Source organism: Anabrus simplex, chromosome 4 (genome assembly GCF_040414725.1).
Source record: "Anabrus simplex isolate iqAnaSimp1 chromosome 4, ASM4041472v1, whole genome shotgun sequence".
NCBI lineage: Eukaryota > Metazoa > Arthropoda > Insecta > Orthoptera > Tettigoniidae > Anabrus > Anabrus simplex.
Window position 1 is genome coordinate 423,555,564 of NC_090268.1, and position 24,910 is coordinate 423,580,473.

At 41.4% G+C, this 24,910-nt stretch overlaps 1 protein-coding gene across 1 annotated transcript in view; it reads left to right on the top strand.

The window, feature by feature from the left end:
• The window catches only part of LOC136872312 (uncharacterized), a 256,624-nt gene that overhangs the window by 36,294 nt on the left and 195,420 nt on the right, over nt 1-24,910 (top strand). The window contains exons 8-13 of the mRNA XM_068227426.1: nt 2,561-2,670; nt 2,752-2,820; nt 6,370-6,538; nt 9,387-9,566; nt 12,016-12,172; nt 23,920-24,142. Of these exons, the coding sequence (XP_068083527.1) occupies nt 2,561-2,670; nt 2,752-2,820; nt 6,370-6,538; nt 9,387-9,566; nt 12,016-12,172; nt 23,920-24,142 (908 nt within the window). The remainder of the gene's footprint in view (nt 1-2,560; nt 2,671-2,751; nt 2,821-6,369; nt 6,539-9,386; nt 9,567-12,015; nt 12,173-23,919; nt 24,143-24,910) is intronic.

A 24,910-nucleotide genomic window follows, 5' to 3' on the forward strand; every position in this document is an offset into this window, starting at 1 on the left:
GTGTACAATATCTGATGATCGTTTTGAGATTTTGGATCTGTTCAGCTGTTGAGCGACCTTTTCTGAACCCTCCTTGGTATTCACCTATTTGATGTTCGACTTGTGCTTCCAAACGCTCCAGGATGGCAAGTGATAGAATTTTGTAAGTCACGGGTAGCAAATATATTCCTCTGTAGTTGTTGATGTTCTTCATGCTGCCTTTTTTGTGTAATGGATGGATCAAAGCTATTTTCCAATCTTCGGGTAGGGTCTCTTTGTTCCAAATTTCTTCTATTTGCTTTTGGAAGACATCAAGTGATTCTTCTGGGGCATATTTCCATAGTTCTGCTACTACTGAGTCTTCCCCCGGCGCTTTGTTATTTTTGAGACGGGTAATGTGGCGCTTGATTTCATCTCTGTCGGGTGGTCTGGAATCTGGGTACCTGAGTAAGGGTTCCTTGGTCTCAATGGCGTTTTGCGGTTTAGAGCAATTAAGTAAATTCTTGAAGTAATCTGCCAGAATGCTGCAATTTTCTTCATTTGACGTCGCCAGTGTGCCGTCCGTTCGCTCAAAGCATAGAGATGGTGGTTTATAGCCAGTGAGTTTGCGTTTGAAGGCTCTGTAGTACTCTCTGCTTTCATTCTTCCTAAAGTTTTGTTCTATCTTTTCAATGAGAGATTTTTCGTATTTACGTTTCTCAGTTCTGAACACCCTAGCTGCTTGGGCACGTTGGGTTTTGTAGGTTTCCCAATCATTTTCTGATTTCGTAGAGTTGTACTGTTTCCACGCATTGAGTCTTTCTTGGAGGACTGATTCGCAGGTACTATTCCACCAGGCATGCTTTTAGCTTCTCTTGATTTCTGCAACGTCTTTGGCGGCCTCAACAAGGAGACTTTTGGCGTTGTTAAAGTCACAGTCATTTGGTCTAGCCTTCTCCTGGAACTCCTCGACCCTTTTCCGAAGTTTATCATTGTCGAAGCGTGTGATCTGTTTGGTTGTCTTCCTTGTGTTTGCGGGAATTGGTTTGAATTTGATAAGAGACATATAATGATCTGAGGCCACATTGATGCCTTTCTTTACCTTGACATTCATAATCTCAGGGCTGTTTCTCCTGGAGATCGCAACATGATCAATTTGGAACTCCCCGAGAGCTTGGACGGGAGAACGCCAAGTCATTTGCTTTCTGGGTAGATGGCGAAAGTGGGTCGACATGACCTGCAGGTTGTGATTTTCGCAAATGGTCACCAGTCTTTTGCCGTTGGGATTGGTTCTTTTGTGAGCAGGGTAATTTCCTATAACTTTCTTGTACTTCTGCTCACGACCTAGTTGGGCATTGAAGTCACCCAAAAGAAGCTTGACATGATGTTTGGAGATTTTGTTCAATTTTTAATCCAGTAGGTCCCAGAAATTATCAACTTCGTCTGGATCAGACTTGTTCTTATCGTTTGTAGGAGCATGTGCGTTAACTAGGGCGTAGGTTTTGTTCGCGCATTTAATTGTGAGTATAGACAATCTGTCATTCACAGGTTCGAAATTTGCAACCGATTTAAGGATCTTGGCTCTAACAGCAAACGCGGTTCCAAGCATCACAGCTCCATTTAGGATTCCTCTCTGCGCTTTGCTCTTGAAAAATCGGTAGCCTTCAGATTCAAAAATCTCTTCATCTGGGTACCTTGTTTCCTGTAGGGCCACTATGGATATCTGATTTTCGTGAAGAGCTTTGGTGAGGGTTTTCATCTTGCCAGTTTGTATAAGTGAATTTATGTTGAAAGTTGCTAGAAAGGTTTTAGATTTTGGCCTGAGTTTTTGACTCTTCGGGGTACACCGAGACGCTCCGACTCGTCTCTTGCATGATGTCGAGTCTCCCCCAGAATCCGAACGAGACTCGTGCGCCGTGGCGTTCACGAGGAGGGATTTATCCGAAGATTTACCCCCTGGGGTATGTTTCTTGAAATATTGTGCCATCATGCTTTTTGACTTGACTTTGCTTTGGACGGGTACCCATCCTTTTACAACTAGGGTTGTTAGCCCTAGAGGTTGCCTCAAGATGTTTTCTGGCTTCTGGTCATTTACCAGTCTTCGCCGTAACCCTGGCAAGGGACCAGTATTTTTTTCGCGGTGGTATTTTATTTCCCTACTACCCTCTGACTCTGCTGGCGGCAGAGCCAGCGAGCTTCCCCAATTCCAATGGGACGCGCCCGATGGAGGTAACCGGTAAATCCCCACACGGGTATTATTATTATTATTATTATTATTATTATTATTATTAAATAAATCAACTCAATAGGCTACTCACAATATTCACAAAACTAAGAAACTGCAATATTAACTAGAATTATCGCCAGATATTTGCTGATTTTTTCTTTGAACCAACCGTGTTTCACGTGAACACTCGCTAGTTAATATTAATTCCCCATAGCAGCACGTTTTGATTTGTAGAGGAGACTCGTTTCGATATCATCTCTCAGATGAAGACATTACCAAGCTCAGTTAGAAATGGGAAAGTATCGAGCACGAGTATTTTCAGCTCTCTCTCTCTCTAGTTTTAGAAAAAGCTTTAAACCTGCCTCTTGTTTCCAGGAAAGAAGAAGCGACTTGCTTTCTTGGACCTACTTCTGGAGGCCTCTGAGAATGGGAACCAACTGAGTGACATTGATATTCGGGAAGAAGTGGACACTTTCATGTTTGAGGTGAGCTGACACAAAAATGTGGTGGGTTCGTGAAAGGATGAAGCGTTTGAAGTATGTTACAAAGGTCTTCTTGTATTTTAGGGGCATGACACCACCACTGCGGCCATCTGCTGGTCACTGTTGCTGCTAGGAGAGCATCCGGATATTCAGGTGAGTGGGATATCCATCCAGCGGCGTAGATAAGTGGGAGATAAGGAGGAATATATCCCTCCCTCATGAGGCGTTTGTACTCATGATTATAAATAGATACATTTATTGTTTTTACGAAGGTAATACATAATAAAATAATTAAAATATCCATTTGCAAAAAGATCCACTTAATAATTTTATTGGTTTTGCATCCCGCTAACTACTTTTACGGTTTTCTGAGACTCCGAGGTGCCGCAATTTAGTCCCACAGGAGTTCTTTTACATGCCAGTACATTTGTCGATTCGAGACTGACGTCTTTCAGCATCTTCAAATACCACCGGACTGAGCCAGGATCGAATCTGCCACATCTACGAAACTACACCCCTTGTCAAGACATGAGGATCTCTTCAAAGACTTGAGTTTGTTTGTGGAAATTTCAGTGTTATATAGGAAAAACGACGAAACAAGCACGAGAACCATGGGTTACAGATTACGTGCTTGAACTTATAGAGGAAAGGAGGAAATTGAAAAACTCAAAGAGTGAAGAAGGAATCAGAAACTATAAAAGACTCCGGAACCTAGTCAACAGGGAAGCAAAGAATGCTAAGGAAGTATATATAATGAGACAATGCAAAGAAATACAAGAAAGAATGGAGAAAGGAAACATGGAAACTGCTTATGAATTGATTAAGAAACAATTCAGAACAGTCACTGGCCGTAGTAACAGCATATTAAGTGAAAATGGGAAACTGTTGTCTGAGAGTAAAGAAGTGGGAGAAAGATGGAAGCGGTATATAGAAACATTATATGAAGATCCTACTGACATAAATGACCTTGAAAATGAAGACAACATTACAAGTGATCAACTGGGACCCTCTTTAACAAAAGAAGAATACCTTAAGGCTGTGAAAGAAATGAAACCTAATTAAGCGCCAGGATGCGATGAACTGACTGGAGAAATGATACAGAGACTGGATGATGAAACACACGGCTATATTTTTAAACTGATCACGGAAATATATGAAACCTGAGAAATTCCAGAAGATTTTAAAAAATCTCTCATAATCCCTATACCAAAGAAACCTGGAACTCTAAAATGTGAAGAACATCGCACCTTGAGTCTATTGTCGCACATGTCAAAAATATTGACAAGAATAATATATAACCGAATAAGCAATAAAGCTGAACCACATTTGGCTGAAGATCAGTTTGGATTCAGACGAAATAGAGGCACACGAGAAGCTATTCTAACATTACGACAGGTTATAGACAAAATGCAAGACGTAAGAAAACCTTTGTTCATTGCATTCGTGGATTTAGAAAAAGCTTTTGATAATGTGAACTGGAATATGTTAATGAAGATTATGACTACTGTTAGTGTAGATTTTAGAGATAGACAAATATTATATGAACTCTATAACAACCAAAGAGGCATCATAAACATAAATGGTGAAATATGGGAGGCTTATATAAAGAAAGGAGTACAACAGGGATGTAATTTGTCACCAGTGCTGTTCAACCTGAATATTGAGAAAGGCATTGAGGAATGTAAAGAGGAAATGGAAGGGATAAAGATAAATAGAGTAGAAATCAAAATGATAAGATTTGCTGATAACATAGCTGTCATAGAGGAGAACGAAGAGATACTACAAATTGCATTAATAAAAATGAATAAGATATTGAGAGATAAATATAACATGATAATTAATACAAAAAAGACCAAAATTATGGTATGCAACCGCCAACATATTGCAGTCGACATCAGAATTAGTGATATACCGCTAAGGCAAGTAAATGTCTTTACCTATTTAGGAAGTAAAATCACTCCAGATAGCAAACGTTCAGTCGAAATAAAGAGCAGAATTGCCCAAGCAAAGATTGTTTATTACAAGAAAAGGATACTACTTACATCAATGAATTTAAATCTCGAGACTAAGAAGACATTTATTAAGTGCTATGTCTGGAGTGTGGCCTTGTATGGCTCAGAAACGTGGACTATTAGTGCATGTGATAAGAAACGTCTGGAAGCATTTGAGATGTGGTGCTGGAGGAGGATGGAAAATATCTCATGGACAGCAAAACTCACAAATAAAGAAGTTCTTCGACGTATAGGTGAAAAAAGATCCTATTTAGCAACGATACGAAAGAGAAGAGACCAATTAATTGGTCATCTCTATAACCACAATGGCTTCATAGTTAATGTCATGGAAGGAATGATTGAAGGTAAAAGAGGAAGACCTAGACTGCAATATGCAAGACAGATCAGAGATGACGTAGGAGCAGGCTTAGAGATTAGCGGATTACAGAGAAGAGTGGAGAAGACGAATTGCTGCCAACCAATCTTAGGATTGAGAATTAAGAAGATAGCGTTACCTAAAATACTCACCACCGAGCTCGATAGCTGCAGTCGCTTATGTTCAGCCAGTGTCCAGTATTCGGGAGATAGTGGGTTCGAATCCCACTGCCGGCAGCCCTCAAGATGGTTTTCCGTGGTTTCCCATTTTCATACCAGGCAAATGCTAGGGCTGTGCCTTAATTAAGGCCACGGCCGCTTCCTTCCCACTCCTAGCCCTTCCCTGTCCCATCGTCGCCATAAGACCTATCTGTGTCTGTGCGACGTAAAGGAACTTGCAGTAAATAATAATAGAATATTCACCTCCAAATAATTTGGAAATAGTTTAAATACGAGGGCTGATTCAGAAGTCATCGAAGCAAATTTTTTCTAAAACGTTATTTGCTTTACGTTCCTCTAACTACTTTTACGGTTTTGGGAGACGCCGAGGTGCCATAATTTTGTCCAGCAGGAGTTCTTTTGCGTGCCAGTAAATCTACCGACTTGAGGCTGACGTATTTAAGCACCTTCAAATACCACTGTGCTGAGGCAGGATCGAACCTACTATGTTGAGGTTACAAGGCCAGTGGCTCAACCGTCTGAGCCACTCAGCCCAGAATTTTTTCTCTCGAAATAGCTTCATCATAAGAAATCCACTAAGTTCGTTTTAAAGTGTACGACAAGCACTTTTGAAAAGGTGACACCGCATGGGTGACGTATGCAGTAATCTCTGGGAAGGTAAACGGGCAAAGATGGCATTTTGAAATCATTGTTTTATTTGCTTACTTCTCATTCAGCCTAAATACAATTATATGTACGTATCTTACAAGCTGTTTAACATCCTTCAAAGTCATCTGCTGGGTTGTCTATGGTTCGTCGTCATCGATGAGGAAGACTGAAGATACCATCGCCTCACGAGATTCGTCAGTATGCGTAACCTCATGTCAAAATGCTCGTACGATGTCTTGTTTGTTGACAAAGCGTTTCCCACGCACTGGCTGCTTCACTTTGGGAATAAGATCGAAGTCACACGGACTGAGGTGCACGAAGACAGGGAAAATGAAATTCTCTCACATTTTTTCCCCTAGAGGATGTATTACTGAACATCCAAAAGAAGAAGCTATGTGTGTGTTAAAATGCTGTTCATTTGATCCAATCGATCTCTGTAGGGTTATTTTCATTTATGAAATCCTTTTGTATCCAATAAAATGTATCCTATACTTTTTTTTTTCCACAGGAAAAAGTGTTCGAAGAGCTGGACGCCATATTCCAGGGTTCCGACAGATCTGCCACCATGCGGGACGTCCAGGAAATGAAGTACCTGGAGCGAGTCGTGAAGGAGACCCTCCGATTATACCCCAGTGTGCCATTTATTGGTCGGAGACTCAAGGAGGACGTCGTCATTGGTAAGTAAATTATGAGCTGAAAAACAAGTGGAAGGAGTGACGCGTAGTCCGACTCCTTGGTTGAATGGTCAGCGTTGTGACCTTCATTTCAGTGGGTCCCCGGTTCGATTCCCCAACGGGCCGAGGATTTTAATCGCCTTTGATTAATTCTTCTGGCTTGGGGGCTGGGTGTTTATGCTTGTCCCATCACTTTCCTCTTCATATTCAGACAACGCACTACACTACCAACCATCACAGCAACACGCAATAGTGATTGCATCCCTCCACACGGGGCTGGCGTCAGGAAGAACATCCGGCCGTAAAACATGGCCAAATCCACATGTGCGACACCCGTGACCCGTGACCCCAGAAGTGTGGGAAAAGCGGTAGAAAAAGAAGAAAAGGTCTGTTTGCACCTCATTTCTCACTGGGTTCCCCCTCCTACACATAATTAAAAACCGTCGTTACACCAAGTGGTGCGCAATAACAAATTGAAGGCTTCTTGCGGTGATGACTGTAACTGCCAAATGGCAATATGAAAAAAAAACTATCCTGACATCACTTTTACTACAGGGTGAGCAACATAAAGCGGAACCGGTCCCGCAGCCTGGCAGCACAGGCTGCACACGGGAGGTGCGTACGTCACAGGAAGTCCGCAGTAAATGCATTGTCACGTAAGCTATTTCTGTCTATCTATCTATCTATCTATCTATCTATCTAACAGACAAACAACACAAAAATAAAAGTACTCACTTATATCACGCCAGAAGATGTTGCAACTGCCTCCCTTCCGAAAAGAACATTGGCTTAGGGTCAATTTCTCGATCATGTATCGCATTCAAAACCAATTCACAAAATCGCATTCGTAATGCAGGGTCACCCGATTTAAGTTCTTGCCGTGCAGTAATTTTATACGGCTTTAACTTCAGTGATTTGTACCCGTTCAAACAGAACCTAAGAAATTTCCATTTCCTGAGCAAGTCGTCGTAGTGATTTTGCAGGAAACCTGTCCAGAGCGTTACCAATGTTACCTACAGTTTCTTGTGTGAATACTGTACGTGATTTATTACGTTTCTTATCAAGACGACTTCCCGTCTTGCGTACTTTATTTAGTAATTTATGAATCTAAGTCCGACCTGGAACTTAATCATCAGTAAACTTCTCTTGAAATAATCTCCTTACGGCCCTCGCACTTTCTGTGCGACTTAGTCGAATGATCGCAGTGTTTGTGAGGTTATGTCATGAAACATGTAGTGTATATAGACATTTATATGCGTCCAATTAATGTAAGAACCTGTATATAATTTATTATTACCTGTATATATGATTTGTAATCCACTACAGAATTGTGTAACACACTGTAACATCCAGAATGGCACTAGATCAGGCGAGATGATGCTAGAATATTCTGTACATTATAACCATGTTGTTAGGCGCTCGAGAATTTACGAGAAGGTATTTTTGTAATGTATCTTTCTAGAAGCCTGGCCAGGCACCTATATAAGGAGGCGATCTTGATGGCAGAGACGAGTTATTGTTTAATAAGAGTCATGGTTTAACAGGAGTTGTTCTGATCAGACGTGCGTCGTGCTAACGAGTGTTTGAAGTATGTGAATTGGTTTAGTAAAGTTGGTAGTTTAATGCAGTGGTTGCAGTCTCCATGTAAAATACTTCGTGATAGGCAGTTGTTAGAAATGGTGGCTTGTTGATGTTTACGGAGTGAAGGGTTTTGTTGTGACGGCAGTGATTTAGGTTATGTGCATTTAATTTGTAAATAATTGCAAATAAATCCGTGTACACAAGTTGACAGCATTTTGTGTGCGTCATTGTGGATACAACATACTAATGTCGCCAACGAAACACGTGGCACGTTTTCAAACGTTCTACAAAGACTGACTGAACCCTGGCGCGGCTTTGATTACATCCGTCACTGTATTTCGTCACCGGCCGATTCACTCACTTTGAAATTCTCGCACACAGGATGGAGCGGTTCCGCTTTATTCTGCTCACCCGGTATAAGAAATGTATCATATTAAATATAAACAACCAATTCACTTATCAGAACATGGCAACTAAATAAGTCGTGTGTTAATATGTCTGTATCACTATGAAAATTAGAAAACAATACTGTTTACCGTGGTAAACCAAATTATAAAATTCAGTCATCATTGATCTGCATTTAGGGGTGTCGTCCAGGTGACAGATGACCCCCAGCCATAAGACATATTTGTCAATTTGTGTAACGTTACGCGGCAAAATGTGTGACGAAATATAACAATAGCAACCGTTCAGGCAGTGATGCAAGGTATGAATGAATGGTAGACAATGTTACCTAGCAACCATGCAGGCAGTGATACAAGGTATGAATTAATGGTCAGACAATGTTACCTAGCAACCGTGCAGGCAGTGATACAAGGTATAAAAAGAATGGTAGACAATGTTACCTAGCAACCGTGCAGGCAGTGATACAAGGTATAAAAAGAATGGTAGACAATGTTACCTAGCAACCGTGCAGGCTGTCTTATGGTTGGTCGCCATCTGAAATTAGCAGTCGTTGATAGATGGCCATGAACGGGAGACATATTTATGATAATTTGATCTTCGCAAAGGGAAAAGTGGTTTCTTCTTTCGGATGTGTAAACTTTCAAAGCCACATTTTTCGAAAATTCTGCAGGCGTACTTGCACTAAGACTCGAATGATTCTGGCGGTTTAGGCTTAACACTGATAAACTTTCCTTTGAGTATTTCTTAGGGTTAACCACGCACTCGTAGTTTCTTCCCACGTTTAGCTTTCAGTCTAACAGTATTTCAACCCTTCCATTTAACTTTCAATATCTACATAAGTGACCATTCCGGTGTTTATTTTCAGGAGAGTACACACTCCCAGCTGGAGTGATGGTCAACCTGCACATCTTCCACGTTCACCGCGACCCTCAGCAGTACCCGAATCCAGAACGTTTCGACCCGGACAACTTCCTGCCAGAGAGAGTGCAAGGACGTCACCCCTACGCGTACATTCCTTTCAGCGCGGGGCCCCGGAACTGTATCGGTGAGTACACGTCCTATTTACTATGTTCTTGTTTGAATCTAGCCCTCGTTGATGGGTACTTGTAATTGCAGCAGCATTGTCATCTAGTCCGTCTCTGTAGGGTAGTCAATAGTGTGATTAGCTGCCACCCCCGGAAGCCGCGGGTTTGATTCCCGGATCTGCCACGAAATTTGTAAAGCAGTACCAGGACTGGAACGGGGTCCACTCAGCCTCGGGAGGTCAGCTGAGTAGATCCCCACCTCAGCCATCCTCGAGGTGATTTTCCGTGGTTTCCTACTTCTCCAGATAAATGCCGGGATGCTACCTAACTTCAGGCCGGCGACTTCCTTCCCTCTTCCTTCCCTATCCCTTCAAATCTTACCATCCTCCCACAAGGCCCCTGTTCACCACAGCAGGAGATGCCGCATGGGCGAGGTACTGACCAACTGTCTCATGCTCCAGAATGGTTCTCCATAATTTTCTGCCGAATGTCGGGACAGTTCCTACTACAGGCCATGGACTCACCCACCTCACCTTTCCCGCAAATCACGTCACAGATACAAATCTTCCTGTCTTCAGAGAAGGCTTTACCCTCTAGGAGGCCCACCATCCTCATCAGGGACGGGATGAAAACTTATACAGTATACCCAGCGAATTGGTCCTGCGGTTAGCGGCGCGCAACCGTGAGCTTGTATTCGGAAGATACTCGGTTCGAACCCCACTGTCGGCGGACCTGTAGATGGTTTTCCGTGGTTTCCCATTTTCACACCAGGAAAATGCTGGGAAGGTACCTTAATTAAGGCCACGGCATCGTCGCCGTAAGACCTATCTGTGTCGGTGCGACGCAATGCAACTTGTAAAAGAAAAAAAATACTTATGTAATAGTGACTCAACGACGTACTACCTGCTAGCACCTTGGGAAAATGTAGCAATCCACTGGGGCAAAACGCTGGTAATCTGACGTCTGAAAAAAGCCAAAGGAGCTTTAACACTTCAATATTCGCAATCGATGAAGTTAAAATGACGGCTCCCTCCTGGGAACTTCATTTTTAAATATATATTTGCCTGTAAAATACACACAAAATAGGCAGTTGTAGGCAACTCCATCCCGCGATTGTGTGTTATAGGTAAGTAAAGGTAGACAAAATTATTTTAAAACAATTTTGCTGTACGTCGCACCGACGCAGACGCGATAGGAAAGGGCTACGAGTGAGAAGGAAGCGACCGTGGCTTTAACTGATGTACAGTCCCAGCATTTGCTCGGTGTGAAAATGGGAAACCATTTTCAGTGCTGTAGACAGTAGTGTTCAAACACACTATCTCCCGAAAGCAAGCTCACAGCTACGCGACTCCAACCACGGCCAACTCGCTCGGTAAATTCTTAGCTCAGTAATTTACTTCATTTCAATCAAGATATTTCACCTCACCGTCCTTTTCATACCTTCCCCTAAAAATAACTCATGTGTCTGCCTCTGGGGTATAGTGGTTAGTGTGATTACTCGGAGGCCCTGGTTCGATTTCCGGCTCTGTCACGAAATTTTGAAAGTGGTACGAGGACTGAAACGGGGTCTACTCAGCCTTGGTAGGTCACATAGTAGAGGGGGTTCGATTCCCACCTCAACCTTCCTCGAAGTGATTTTCCATTGTTTTCCACCTCCTCTCCAGGTGGCAAAATACCGGGATGGGACGTAGGTTAAGGCCACGGCCGCTTCCTAGCCTATCCCTTCCAATATTCCCATCGCCCACAAGACCCCTGTCCAGCATAGCAGGTGAGACAGCTTGGGCGAGGTACTGGTCTTCCTTCCCAGTTGTATACTCGACGAAATGTCTCACGCTCCACGACACTGCCCTTGAGGCGGTAGAGATGGGATCCCTCGCTGAATCCGGAGAAAAGCAGCCCTGGAAGGTAAACAGATTAAATAAATAAACAAACAAATAAATATATAGCCTACATAGTCCGCCTCTGTGGTGTAGTGATTAGTGTGATTATTTGCCACCCCCGGAGGTCCGGGTTTGATTCCTGGCTCTTCCACGAAATTTGAAAAGTGGAACGAGAGCTGGAACGGGGTCTACTCAGCCTCGGGAGGTCAACTGAGCAGAGGGGTTTCGATTCCCACCTCAGCCATTCTCGGAGTGGTTTTCCATTGTATCCCACTTGTCCTCCTCTAGGAGGCCACGGCCGCTTCCTTCCATCTTCCTTGCCTATCCCTTCCGATCTTCCATCGACCAAGAAGGTCTCTGTTCAGCATAGGAGTTGAGGCCGCCTGGGCGAGTTACTGGTCCTCCTTCCCAGTTGTATCCCCGACCCAAAGTCTCACCCTCCAGGACACTGCCCTTGAGGCGGTAGAGGTGGGATCCCTCGCTGAATCTGGGCAAAAAGCAACTCTGAAGGGAAAACGGATTAAATAAATAAATAAATAAATAAATAAATAAATAAATACTTAATAACTAATGTACTTGTTTGTTGCAGGCCAGAAATTCGCGCTGCTGGAGGAAAAGACAGTCCTATCGACCATCTTAAGGAAGTATAAGGTTATTTCTGCAGTGAAGAGAGAAGAATTGACGCTTATGAACGAGCTAATCCTGAGACCGGAGAGTGGAATCCAAGTTCGACTAACTTCGAGAGCGTGAGCATTGTCGAAGGACATACTGTACTCTCTGGAAAATGTGAACTCTGCCGTAAAACAGCCGACTCGACAATCATCATTCTGACGGACGTGTGTACGAGTAGGCTATTCAACTGCCTTTGCATTAACTGAACACAACCAGTGTTACGAATACAGTACAGTGAGTCACAGTAAAAGTGGTACACTCGTAATTTTACATTATTGGTGTATAAACTGAAGTTTCGCTTAGAAAGACTCATTGTATTTGAAAAATAATATTTATTGACAATTAACATACGGCACATGCATAAAGCAGGGCACCTCAAGAAATATTATATACAGAGTGGTCAGAAACTATGTGAACCGAGTATATGAGCGATAGAGCGTTGGTCATACTGATAATTAGAAAAAAGTGCGTCGATATCTCTCGCCGTTGTCAGCAGCTGCTGAAGTTAGCCAATCAGATCACTTCGCGGGTTAATCCAAATGGTCTTTTCGAGGCGGTGTTGCTAAATCTTCACGTGGTTTATTCAGACTTAAGAGCAATGCCTAGAAATGAGCATCAAACACTAACACACCGTGGGTTGCAGCCAGTGCCACCGTAGCTTGCTTGCTGTGGGCCAAGACTATCAGCAGGGAGATTCTTGTTCATGTTCCACCCCTGGAGAAGTTTATTTCTTCTATTGGCGCTCTCAAGCCGGTCATAAGCCACGCGAAGATTTAGCAACACTGCCTCGCAGAGCCCAGCTGAGGTCGCTCGCGAAGCGATCGGATTGGCTAACTTCAGGAGCTGATAAGATGTCAACGGTTAAAGATACCTCTTTTTTTCCAATTATTAATCAGTAAGACCAAAAAATGAATACGCAGTGCACTTCAAACATCACATCCCTCTGTGGATCAGTGGTAGATTGCCGGGATAGCGGGTTCAAACCCCGGCAGAGGTGGTCGGATATTAGGAGGGCGGAAAAAACCCCATTCGACAATACACGGTGTACGATGTCGCCATGTAAAAGATCTCTGGTGACACATTTGGTGTTTTTTTTTTGTGCTAGTGGCTTAATGTCGCACCGACACAGATAGGTCTTATAGCGACGACGAGATAGGAAAGGGCTAGGAGTGGGAAGGAAGCTGCCGTGGACTTAATTAATTAACAGCTCCAGCATTTGCCTGGTGTAAAAATAGGAAACCAAGGAAAATCATCTTCAGGGCTGTCGAAAGTGGGGCTCGAACTCACTATCTCTCGGATGCAAATCCACAGCCGCGCGCTCCTAACCGCACGGCCAATTCGTCCGGTCATTTGGTGTTTACCCGACAAAATTTATTAAAAGTTCGGCCATAGACGAGCAAGAGAGATTCGGTCGACTCTGCCATCTAGTAGGCCTAGAGTGAAACGGAACTTCAAAATAGACGAACAGACAACCAGACGGCGTCAAATACGAAAGGTATGCACTCGGTAGCTGAGACCATACGATTATTATTATTATTATTATTATTATTATCATTATTATTCATGTTATATTGGTTTATTTGCGTGGATCAGAGAGGAAAAAGAAGCGTGAGGGTTGAATGGCTGGACAAGGACAAACCAGAATTAATATATAGCTAACAAGATCACTTTTAAAGTTAATTAACTTCCTTTCACTCGCATGAACAAAATTAAACAACAATTGCAGTAGGGAAGGTTCCATCAGTTATTCACAAAAGAGCTGAGCCGCTCTAAATTTACACAGATTAATCCGAAATTTTACACATGAGGAGTTCGAAGGCTCAAAATATTTACAATAGTGTAACGCAGAGCCTCTCAAACACCCAAAATCTCAGGCGTGCAACCCGTTGCGCAGAGGTTCCGTGCACCGTGCATTGGTCCGACACGGCTCAATCAATCAATCAATCAATCAATCAATCAATCAATCAATCAATCAATCAATCAATACTCATCTGCATTTAGGGCAGTCGCCCAGGTGGCAGATTCCCTATCTGTTGTTTTCCTGGCCCCTTCTTAAATGATTTCAATGACATTGGAAATGTATTGAACATATCCCTTGGTAAGTTATTCCAATCCCTAACTCCCCTTCCTTTCAATATTTGCCCCAATTTGTCCTCTTGAATTCCAACTTTATCTTCATATTGCGATCTTTTCTACTTTTAAAGACGCCACTCAAATTTATTCGTCAACTAATGTCATTCCACGCCATTTCTCCGCTGACAGCTCGGAACATACCACTCAGTCGAGCAGCTCGTCTCCTTTCTCCCAGTTCTTCCCAGCCCTAACTTTGCAACATTTTTGTAACGCTACTCTTTTGTCGGAAATCATCCAGAAAAAATCGAGCTGCTTTTATTTGGATTTTTTCCAGTTTTTGAATCAAGTAATGCTAGCGAGGGTCCCATACACTGGAACCATACTCTAGTTGGGGTCTTACCAGAGACTTACAAGCCCTCTTCGTTGCATCCCTACTACAACCCCTCAACACTCTCATAACCATGTGCAGAGATCTGTATCCTTTATTTACAATCCCATTTATGTGATTACCCCAATGAAGATCTTTCCTTATATTAACACCCAGATACTTACAATGATCCCCAAAAAGAACATTCACCCCATCAATGCAGTAATTAAAACTCAGAGGACTATTCCTATTTGTGAAACTCACAACCTGACTTTTAACCCCGTTTATCAACATACCATTGTTTGCTGTCCATCTCACAACATTATCGAGGTCATTTTGCAGTTGCTCACAATCTTGTAACTTATTTATTACTCTATAGAGAATAATATCATCCGCAAAAAGCCTTACCTCTGATTACAATCCTTTACTCATATCATTTATTATATAAGAAAACATAAAGATCCATTAATACTGCCTTTAGGAATTCCCCTCTTAATTATTACAGTTTCAGATAAAGCCTCGCCTATTCTAATTCCCTGAGATCTATTTTCTAGAAATAAAGCCACCCATTCAGTCACTTTTGTCTAGTCCAATTGCCCTATCAAATGCTTTAGAGAGGTCAATCGCAATACAGTCCATCTGACCCCCAGAATCCAAAATATCTGCTATGTCTTGCTGGAATCTTACAAGTTGAGCTTCAGTGGAATAACCTTTCCTAAAACCGAAATGCCTTCTATCGAACCAGTTATTAATTTCGCAAACATGTCTAATATAATCAGAAAGAATGCCTTCCCAAAGCTTACATGGAACGCATGTCAAACTTACTGGCCTGTAATTTTCAGCTTTATGTCTATCACCCTTTCCTTTATACACAGGGGCTACTATAGCAACTCTCCATTCATTTGGTATAGCTCCTTCAACCAAACAGTTATCAGATGAGTACTTCAGATATGGTACTATATCCCAACCCTTTGTCTTTAGTATATCCCCAGAAATCTGATCAATTCCAGCCGCTTTTCTAGTTTTTAACTTTTGTATCTTATTGTAAATGTCATTGTTATCATATGTAAATTTTATTACTTCTTTGGCCTTAGTCTCTTCCTCTATCTCGACATTATCCTTGTAACCAACAATCTTTACATACTGCTGACTGAATACTTCTGCCTTTTGAAGATCCTCACATACACACTCCCCTTGTTCATTAATTATTCCTAGAATGTCCTTCTTGGAACCTGTTTCTGCCTTAAAATACCTATACATACCCTTCCATTTTTCACTAAAATTTGTATGACTGCCAATTATGCTTGCCATCATGTTATCCTTAGCTGCCTTCTTTGCTAGATTCAATTTTCTAGTAAGTTCCTTCAATTTCTCCTTACTTCCACAGCCATTTCTAACTCTTTCTTTCCAGTCTGCACCTCCTTCTTAGTCTCTTTATTTCTCTATTATAATAAGGTGGGTCTTTACCATTCCTTACCACCCCTAAAGGTACAAACCTGTTTTCGCATTCCTCAACAATTTCTTTAAACCCATCCCAGAGTCTGTTTACATTTTTATTTACCGTTTTCCACCGATCATAGTTACTTTTTAGAAACTGCCTCATACCTGCTTTATCAGCCATATGGTACTGCCTAACAGTCCTACTTTTAAGACCTTCCTTTCTATCACATTTATTTTTAACTACGACAAAAACAGCTTCGTGATCACTAATACCATCTATTACTTCGGTTTCTCTATAGAACTCATCTAGTTTTATCACCACCACGTCCAGGATATTTTTCCCCCTAGTTGGTTCCGTCACTTTCTGAATCATCTGTCCTTCCCATATTAGCTAATTTGCCATTTGTTGGTCATTCTTCCTGTCGTTAGCATTTCCTTGCCAATTGACATTTGGTAAATTAAGATCTTCCGCTACAATCACATTCCTTTCCATGTCGTTTCCCACATAGCTCATTATCTTATCAAACAATTCTGAATCCGTGTCAGCACTACCCTTTCCCCGTCTGTACACTCCAAAGACATCAAGTTGCCTATTATCTTTAGAAATGAGCCTTACACCTAGAATTTCACGATTCTCACCTTTAACTTTTTCGTAGCTTACAAATTCTTCTTTCACCAGAATGAATAATTCCCCTCCCACCATTACTATCCTATCTTTACGATACACACTCCAGTTCCGTGAGAAAATTTCTGCATCTATTATATCATTTCTCAGCCATGATTCAACTCCTATTACAATATCTGGTAAATATATATCTATTAAATTACTTAATTCTATTCCTTTCTTTACAGTACTTCTACAGTTCAACACTAATAATTTTATGTCATCCCTACTTGATTTCTAGTTCCCTGTTCCCTTATCACCGCTCCCTAGGCCATCCCATTTCCCTGAATGTACCTCCCTATTACCCTTCCAAACAAATCTCCTAACTTATACGTACCACTGCGGTTTAAATGAAGGCCATCCAAGCGCAGATCCCTATCTGATACCCACCCATTAGGGTCTAGAAATTTCACTCCCAGTTTCCCACATAACCACTCCTTAGTCTCATTTAAATCCCCAATCACCCTCCAGTCAGTATCCCTCCTACACAATATTCCACTGATAACAATCTCCGCTTTCTTAAACTTCACCCGTGCTGTATTTACCAGATCCCACACATCCCCAACTATGTTGGTACTTATATTAGCTTGCCTTACGTTGTTGGTACCAACGGGAAATACTACCACCTTCTCCTTCCCCTCCTCCCTCTCTTCTACTTTCCTCAACATCTGCCTCAACCTAATTCCTGGATAACATTCTACCCTGGTACCCTTTCCTCCACACACTTTCCCCACGTGTCTAACGATGGACTCCCCCATGACCAGACCCTCAACCCTACCCACCTCCTTTGATCCCCTCCCTTCCTGGTCAGCCCTATCTTTCCTGATAGCTGCAGAAGCTACTTCCTTCTGCCTATTCTTCCTCCCATGACCCTGTTCCACCTGTCTTCTCCTATCCTCTACTCTACATTTTCCTTTCCTACCTTTTTCCTTCCTCCTACTTCCACACATCTCAGCAACAGTTCCCTGTTCGGAGCAGCGTTTGTCTCGGGGCGACTCGGCTAACCTCGGCTGATCTCTGCTCGAATGGGTGAGCGCTGATGAGCAAGTGAGTAAGGAAGATGGAGGCGGAGGGGGCGAGAAAGAGCGTAGGGAAAGAGATAGACAGCGCTGTTGCTCCAAATCGAGGAGTTTTCTACCTAGCGAAATCCTCTTTTGCAACTTGTGCCGCGCAATGGACCGGTGCATGTACCCTGAGAGGCCCTGGTGTAATGAATTAAATACAACTCGCTTTGAGTAGCACAGTCAAAAATTGTTGACCGCAGGTGTTTAGAAACTAGCAATAGGGAGGCAACCCCTTATAGAATTTACACAGTTAAAAAAAACAGAAGCCTTAGCTTCCCCTAGATTTACAACCCTGACCACTTCGGGCATCATCAGAGTAGAAAGCAGTAGTACAGTGATGTATAAAATTACCCCTACACAACCAGTATTCACGCTACCCTCGAGAATAAAAATAGTTTACCGAGGCATATCGCCCTCACTAGTACGCCCAAGAAAAGGAGAAAATAAGGTTTAAATTTGGGAGGCAAAAAATACACAGTGAAACGGAGACGGTATTCTAGGCGCTCCATTTTTTTAAAAATCAAGATCCCTAATTAGGCGCCCAGCCCTATGACACAGAGGCTAATCCCATACCACCACGTGACTAAGTATTAGAAGGTATAAATTCGAAAAACCGAAGGAACATTTAGAAGGTTGGAAGCTTGGTCACCCTACACAACCTTAGAGGGAGGTTAACGAGGGTAAACACTCGTGCTTCCTTACATTTCAACTATTTCCGCTGGGGAAATGAAAATATAAACATCTAAAGACGAAAAGTTGCAGTTGCTACAATTAATTTGAGATCGGAGTCAGCGACCTAGCAGTTACATACTAAGGGGGATCTGAGAAATTTTCCCTAGCTTCACACACTTCATAAAATATACTGCCATACTTTGTTGATCTATGATGTCTTGATGCTGAAAACCCCACCTCACGACTCTTGAAAGAGACGGCCTCTCTCCTTAGCCCGTAGAGCACTCAATAAAGCTCCCGCACGACCAGACAGACTATCTACTACTACTAAAAACGATTTCATTCCTCCCCTAAAGGGGGAGGGGGGCCTCTTATACGGTAACGCCGTCTCTCAGGCCGGGAGATTTGTTACGGTGAAGGAGATGTTCGGTGAACGTGAGGGTTTGGCGGCCGTGGCCTATACTAGGAACTGTCCCGGCATTCGCTTTAGTGCAGGAGAATGTAAAACTACGGAAAAACCATTCTCAGGACAGGCGACGGTTGGGGCCAGCCGTGAGGTCCAGCCTTGTCCCGTCTCCCTAATGCAGGGGCGTAGAGCCACAGTAGAGTCGCGGCCACCCCTCCTCTGCTCGGTTGGCCGGTCAGAGTGCAGAGCTGTTGGACCACGGATCAGCCGTTTAGTGAAAACTCTTTCGGCTGGATTAAATGAAATTATCTTGATATCACGCCTCTAGAGTGGCAGATTAATATATTGCAGTTTAGATAACTGCAGATAATCAAAATAAACAAAGGAAGATCGACAGTATGAACAACATCTAAATACAAACATTCTCCCTTACAAGTAACGACATCAGAACTCTGGATTAGGTAGCATTTTGATGTCAGAGACATCTAGTCCTCAAATGGAAGAGCTAGTATGATTTGATCAAGTTCAAGGTTTTTTCTACAGATGGATGCTCAGTCATACACAGTTTAAAATTGACCGGGAAGACTTACTCATGTCACAGTTATTATTTTCACTGTGTAACTGGTACAGGCTGTATATTTTCAAGACATATGCACGTACAATCAGTATCTTGTGTGCCGAAGACTGGTTGCAATCGCAACGGCTCCTACATCAACTGTCATAGATGGTCTAGGTGTCACATAAGAGGCGTACTAGGGAACTGAGGAGTGATATCGTTTCCCGTTCCTTTCTTCGCCATGTCAGAAGGTGCTGTTACATATCATTCTGCCAAACCCATTGGAATGTACGCACCAAGCAACCCTATGAGCGATAATCTTTACACCATTCATAACGGGGATTGGCTGAAGAACGAATGACCTCAGTCACTTTCATATTGTCAAAGCCAGGCAAGAGACTAAAATTAATAAACTTGATCTAACCCATATCAGAAGATATAGTGCACTGTAAACAGTAGGTGTCGCCTGTAAAGGCATACTGTTGTTCCTTATTTAAAAATGTATATTTTTGTAAAAATAATTTTATTTTTTATATTTTGTTTAGAAATAACTCAACTTTTAGACAGATTCATCCGTTGATTGTAATGTATAATTATTGGCTCATTATGCCTTATTTTTGTTAATAAAAGGATCTGATTACAAATACAATCTACGACTAAAATGCTGTTGTTTCGATTACTTTTGTACATGGTTCATACCTATTCCTGCCCTTTCAGATTGGTGGATATATAGGAGAAAAATAGGCCTATAAGGACTTTTTTTTGCATAGGCTTTCCTATGTTATTTGTACTTATATCACAGCTACAGTATCACATAAGAGGCAAATTATTCCAGTTAGAATGAATACTTCGAAATAGCGGGTTTATATTTATTCTTTTCATTATTATAAGGTCCGGCTCCATGGCTAAATGGTTAGCGTGCCGGCCTTTTGTCAAAGGGGTGCCGGGTTCGATTCCGGCAGGGTAGGGAATTTTAACCATCATTGGTTAATTTCTCTGGCGCGGGGGCTGGGTGTATGTGGCGTCTTCATCATCATTTCATCATTTCATCCCCATCACGACGCGCAGGTCGTCTACGGGAGTCATATCAAGAGACCTACACCTGGCGAGCCGAACATGTTCTCGGACATTCCCATACGCCATTTCATTTTCATTATTACCAGATTACAAATTGTAAAATTGTAACGAACGAGTACCCGAGCACTACGAGAATCACCTTAAGGGTACCCAGGTATCACTAGCTCAAGTAGCATTAAGGGAATCCGGTAGTGTAGATTAACCAACAATGCATCTGTTCAAGAATAGCTTTCTTATCAGATAACCATTACAATTTGATATTTACAGAAGTTATCAACAACATCCATGGTTGTGTGCTGTTAGTGAATTATAGAAATTTAAAACATATTTGCAAAAAGAATGAACATTTGAAAATACTGAACATTTTACAAAAGTACTTCTAGTTTGGTACTTTTTCCTCTAATGTTACAACAGAAAACTGAATGAATCTATAATTCTTAATCTACTGTTATTGGTACAGCTTTCGAAACAAACTTATTGTTGACAAGCATTTTATACATTTTATAAAACTGTATAAACTTTGATTTCGTCAATATTTTTTTATCCATTATTGAGTACTTTTTAAATTTTTGTTTTTAGCTTCGCATTTGACTACCTACTTATATTTTGCTTCACAACTTTTGGTTTGTAAGCATCTATAAGTACACAAAATTTCAACTTGATCCAGAGAGAAAGGTGCAAAATTTCGAAAAAATTCAAATGTTGAGAAAATTAAGGTTAAAGGTTCTGTTACAATTAGCACTATAAAATTTTACAGGTCCATATTCGTCATCATCCACTTCTTTTATATATTTTTCTTGTTCTTTTGGCCCTCCCTTCTTTGGTTCCTAATTCAGCTGCTTTATTTGCATAAAATATATATGCTCCTTGTCAACGCGTTGAAGACTCGCTTGGATGTACCTTCCCGGACTGAAACTCAGTTCCGATAACACCAGTATCCTAGCCAGAGCTTTGTTATTAAAAGTAATTACAACATCCTTTACTCCGATATTCACCGAGCTCGATAGCTGCAGTCGCTTAAGTGCGGCCAGTGTCCAGTATTCGGGAGATAGTAGGTTCGAATCCCACTGTCGGCAGCCCTGAAGATGGTTTTCCGTGGTTTCCCATTTTCACACCAGGCAAATGCTGGGGCTGTACCTTAATTAAGGCCACGGCCGCTTCCTTCCCAGTCCTAGCCCTTCCCCGTCCCATAGTCGCCAAAAGACATATCTGTGTCGGTGCGACGTAAAGCCAATAGCAAAAAAAAAAAAAAAAAAAAAAAAAAAAAACCTCCGATATTCAATACTTGTAGATCCGTAAAACATATTTTGAAACTCGCCCCCAGATACAGTTGAGACTCTCATTTGAATCTTTCCGTGAAAGCATATCTTCAGGAGCTCATGTTTGCTCAGGTCACTGTAAATAGGTGTTATCACTTTCGTTACTGCATAGGGAAGCGAGTGTTATGACTGTATGGTTCCCCAGTAATTTGGGATCACTGGTACTTTACACCTAGAGTCTGGACCTTTACTGCAGAAACATCCTGTGACCTTTCGTCAGTGGAGTAGGCTACTTGTGTGGGAATGACGCCCACACAACCTCTCGCATGGCGTTCAAGTTGTTGGTGTTTCTTTTTATTGTAATCCAAAGTAAGCATCCAGTTCACAGTTTGTCAGTTGACCAGGACCTCCCAAAGCCTTACCTTCAATAAGCTTCTGTCCCTTCATGTCCCTCTTCAACTTCCGCAACCTACGAGGCGGGAGAACAAATGAAAATTGATAATGTGTACAAAGAGTAGCCAACTTATGTTAAGAAACATTCTCTTGGGATCAGAATACTTCATCCAAATTTCTTTAATCAGTGTAGAACAAAAGCCGTATATCGATCCAAATGTTAAATACGTAAAAAGGGGCGTATCATCAATAACACCCCGTAAAGAATAATTATGCCAAATAAGATTTACGTTGTAGTAATCCTGAAAGTCTGTAGATTATTTTAATGTTGAGAACATATCTTAGTAGACAAAGTAGGGCTCCCCTACTACAAAACACGTAATATTAAGCAATTTCCTCAATTGAAGTTAAAGGACTAAAGGGCCCGAAAATGTTTCACGTTGTGAGTCTTGGTTACCTCTATCACAATAATAAAACAAAATCAAAAATGACATCCGGCCTAAATTCAGTTCCGGAAAAACAGTCTAAAATCGCTTGTTTCTTCATTCGTTTTCTTTTTTTTTATTCAAATCCTAGCCAAATTAACTTTTACATAATTCTTTCTGTAATGTGTTCCTTGGTTTCATACCCTCAAGTGTTTTTTTTTTTTAATTTCCACATCGAATGTAGTTATAAGGGCTAAAAGTGAAACTCTGCACTGACTCGCATTAGCGCTCGTGGTGTTGCTTAAGTGAAACAATGCATTTACTCACATTAGCGCTCGTGGTGTTGCTTAAGTGAAACAATGCGTTGACTCACATTAGCGCTCGTGGTGGTAGAAAAAGGAAAACTGGTAATCTAATCGACCAGATAACGATGATTAGGAGAAAAGGGTTGTCATTTTTAGGAATAAATTCTCTCATACTTTTTTATATTTTTTAAAAAATCTAAAATTCTTAGCTCATATCCCTAAGATGCTTTCAACATTGAGTTGCTTGACTGAAGAACTGTGGATTTTTCATTTTTTTAAATGTCCTATTTTGATATTTTACATTACTCGGTTCCCTTAGGGGGCCAAGAAAAGAAATATCAAGTTTAATAATAATAATAATAATAATAATAATAATAATAATAATAATAATAATAATAATAATAATAATAATATCCTTATCGAAAGCTTGTAAATAATACAAGTTGTGCAAAATGTAACTTCGAACCTTTTATGGTTCATCTGTTTTACCGTACAAGGAATAATAATCTCTCTCTCTCTCTCTCTCTCTCTCTCTCTCATGGTGGTATAGACGCGAGTGTGAGCCTCTCCAGTATTTATCTTTGTGAAGGTGTTATAAGACGGTGTTAAGTAAATATCAAGTGTGCATTCAAAGGTGCTTTAACTTGTGCATGTGCAGAAGTACTTTACTTGGAAGAAGGTATCGTGATTCGTAAGTAATTAGTAAAAGTTTTTTGAATTACAATGGGTAACTCACGTAAACAAGTAAAGGCTAAAGACCGTATCGCCCAGCTCGCGGGCAGTAGTGCCACCCCACTCTCTAAAGGCAAGGAAATATACAGTGACAGCCCACGCTCTCATGTGGCAACTGCTGAAACTACGCGAGAACAAGTGAAGAACATCAACCGTCCTCTAAATTCACAGAACAGTGCTGCCAACATCTTGACTTGCGATGATCAGTGCACCCGATCGGACACGTTGCAAACCAGCGTAAGCAGGGAGGTTATAGATACTACGGTGTCACAACGGTGGATAACCTCATTAAGAACGGTTCACTCCTCGACGAACTTGTAGACAGAGTAGCCGATAAGGTCATACAGAAACTTAAAGAAAGTATTGATTTTAATACTGATGTAATCAGAGAATTAAAATGTGAAATCACCAAACGTGACGAGGCAATAACTGATCTTCAACAGCTGTTAGACGATAGGACAGATGAGCTGGAAAGTTATCAACGTCGGAACAGTTTACGTATATTTGGAGTACCTGAAACTTCAGGAGAAGACACGGACAAGTGCATTCAGGAGATTGCCACTCGGATCAATGTTCCAATTGATCCCGCGATGATTGACCGTTCGCACAGAGTTGGTGCCAGAAGTCACAACAAAACCAGGCCCATCATTGTGAAATTTGTTTCATACGCCTACCGAAATGCAGTCTTAAAATCAAAGAGGCTGTTAAAGAATAGTGGTATAACCATAAGGGAGGACCTAACTAAGACCCGTACTGACATTCTCAAACGTGCTGTAAGCTATTACGGACTAAATTCAGTGTGGACTATGGATGGTGTCATAATAGTGCGCGTTGGTGATGTGAAACATCGAGTGAAGACGGAACGGGACCTCGAGGAACTGAAGAAACGCTACCCAGCTCCACTGAAATGATGCGGCGCGATAATTCGTACTCCTGTGCATCACTTGATTACTGGAATTACCTTGGACGAGAAGTAAAGATAATTCTGGTGAGGCTAACAATTCAAAAGTTTCTCTTCCGTAACCATTCTATTTAGTGTAGTATATTAGTTATAATTTCTTTTACATTTAGAAATAATTGCTAACGCGATTGATTTTATACACATTTTCTACACTATTTTATCTCACTTCATCACATAATTTCCAAATCCTTAAATTATTCTTATATTGATATAGGCTACTAAATACATCATACTTCTTGAACGATCTGTTATTTATCTATTGTGTTTAACCTTTTGTACTATATTGTACTCATGACAAGTAATGAGTGTGTCTTATCTGACTTACTACACGGTGTTAGTGTGAGAAACACAAGAAATCTTAAGGTCATTCATATCAATTCTCAGTCTCTTGTTGACTCCTCCCATATATCTGAGTTCC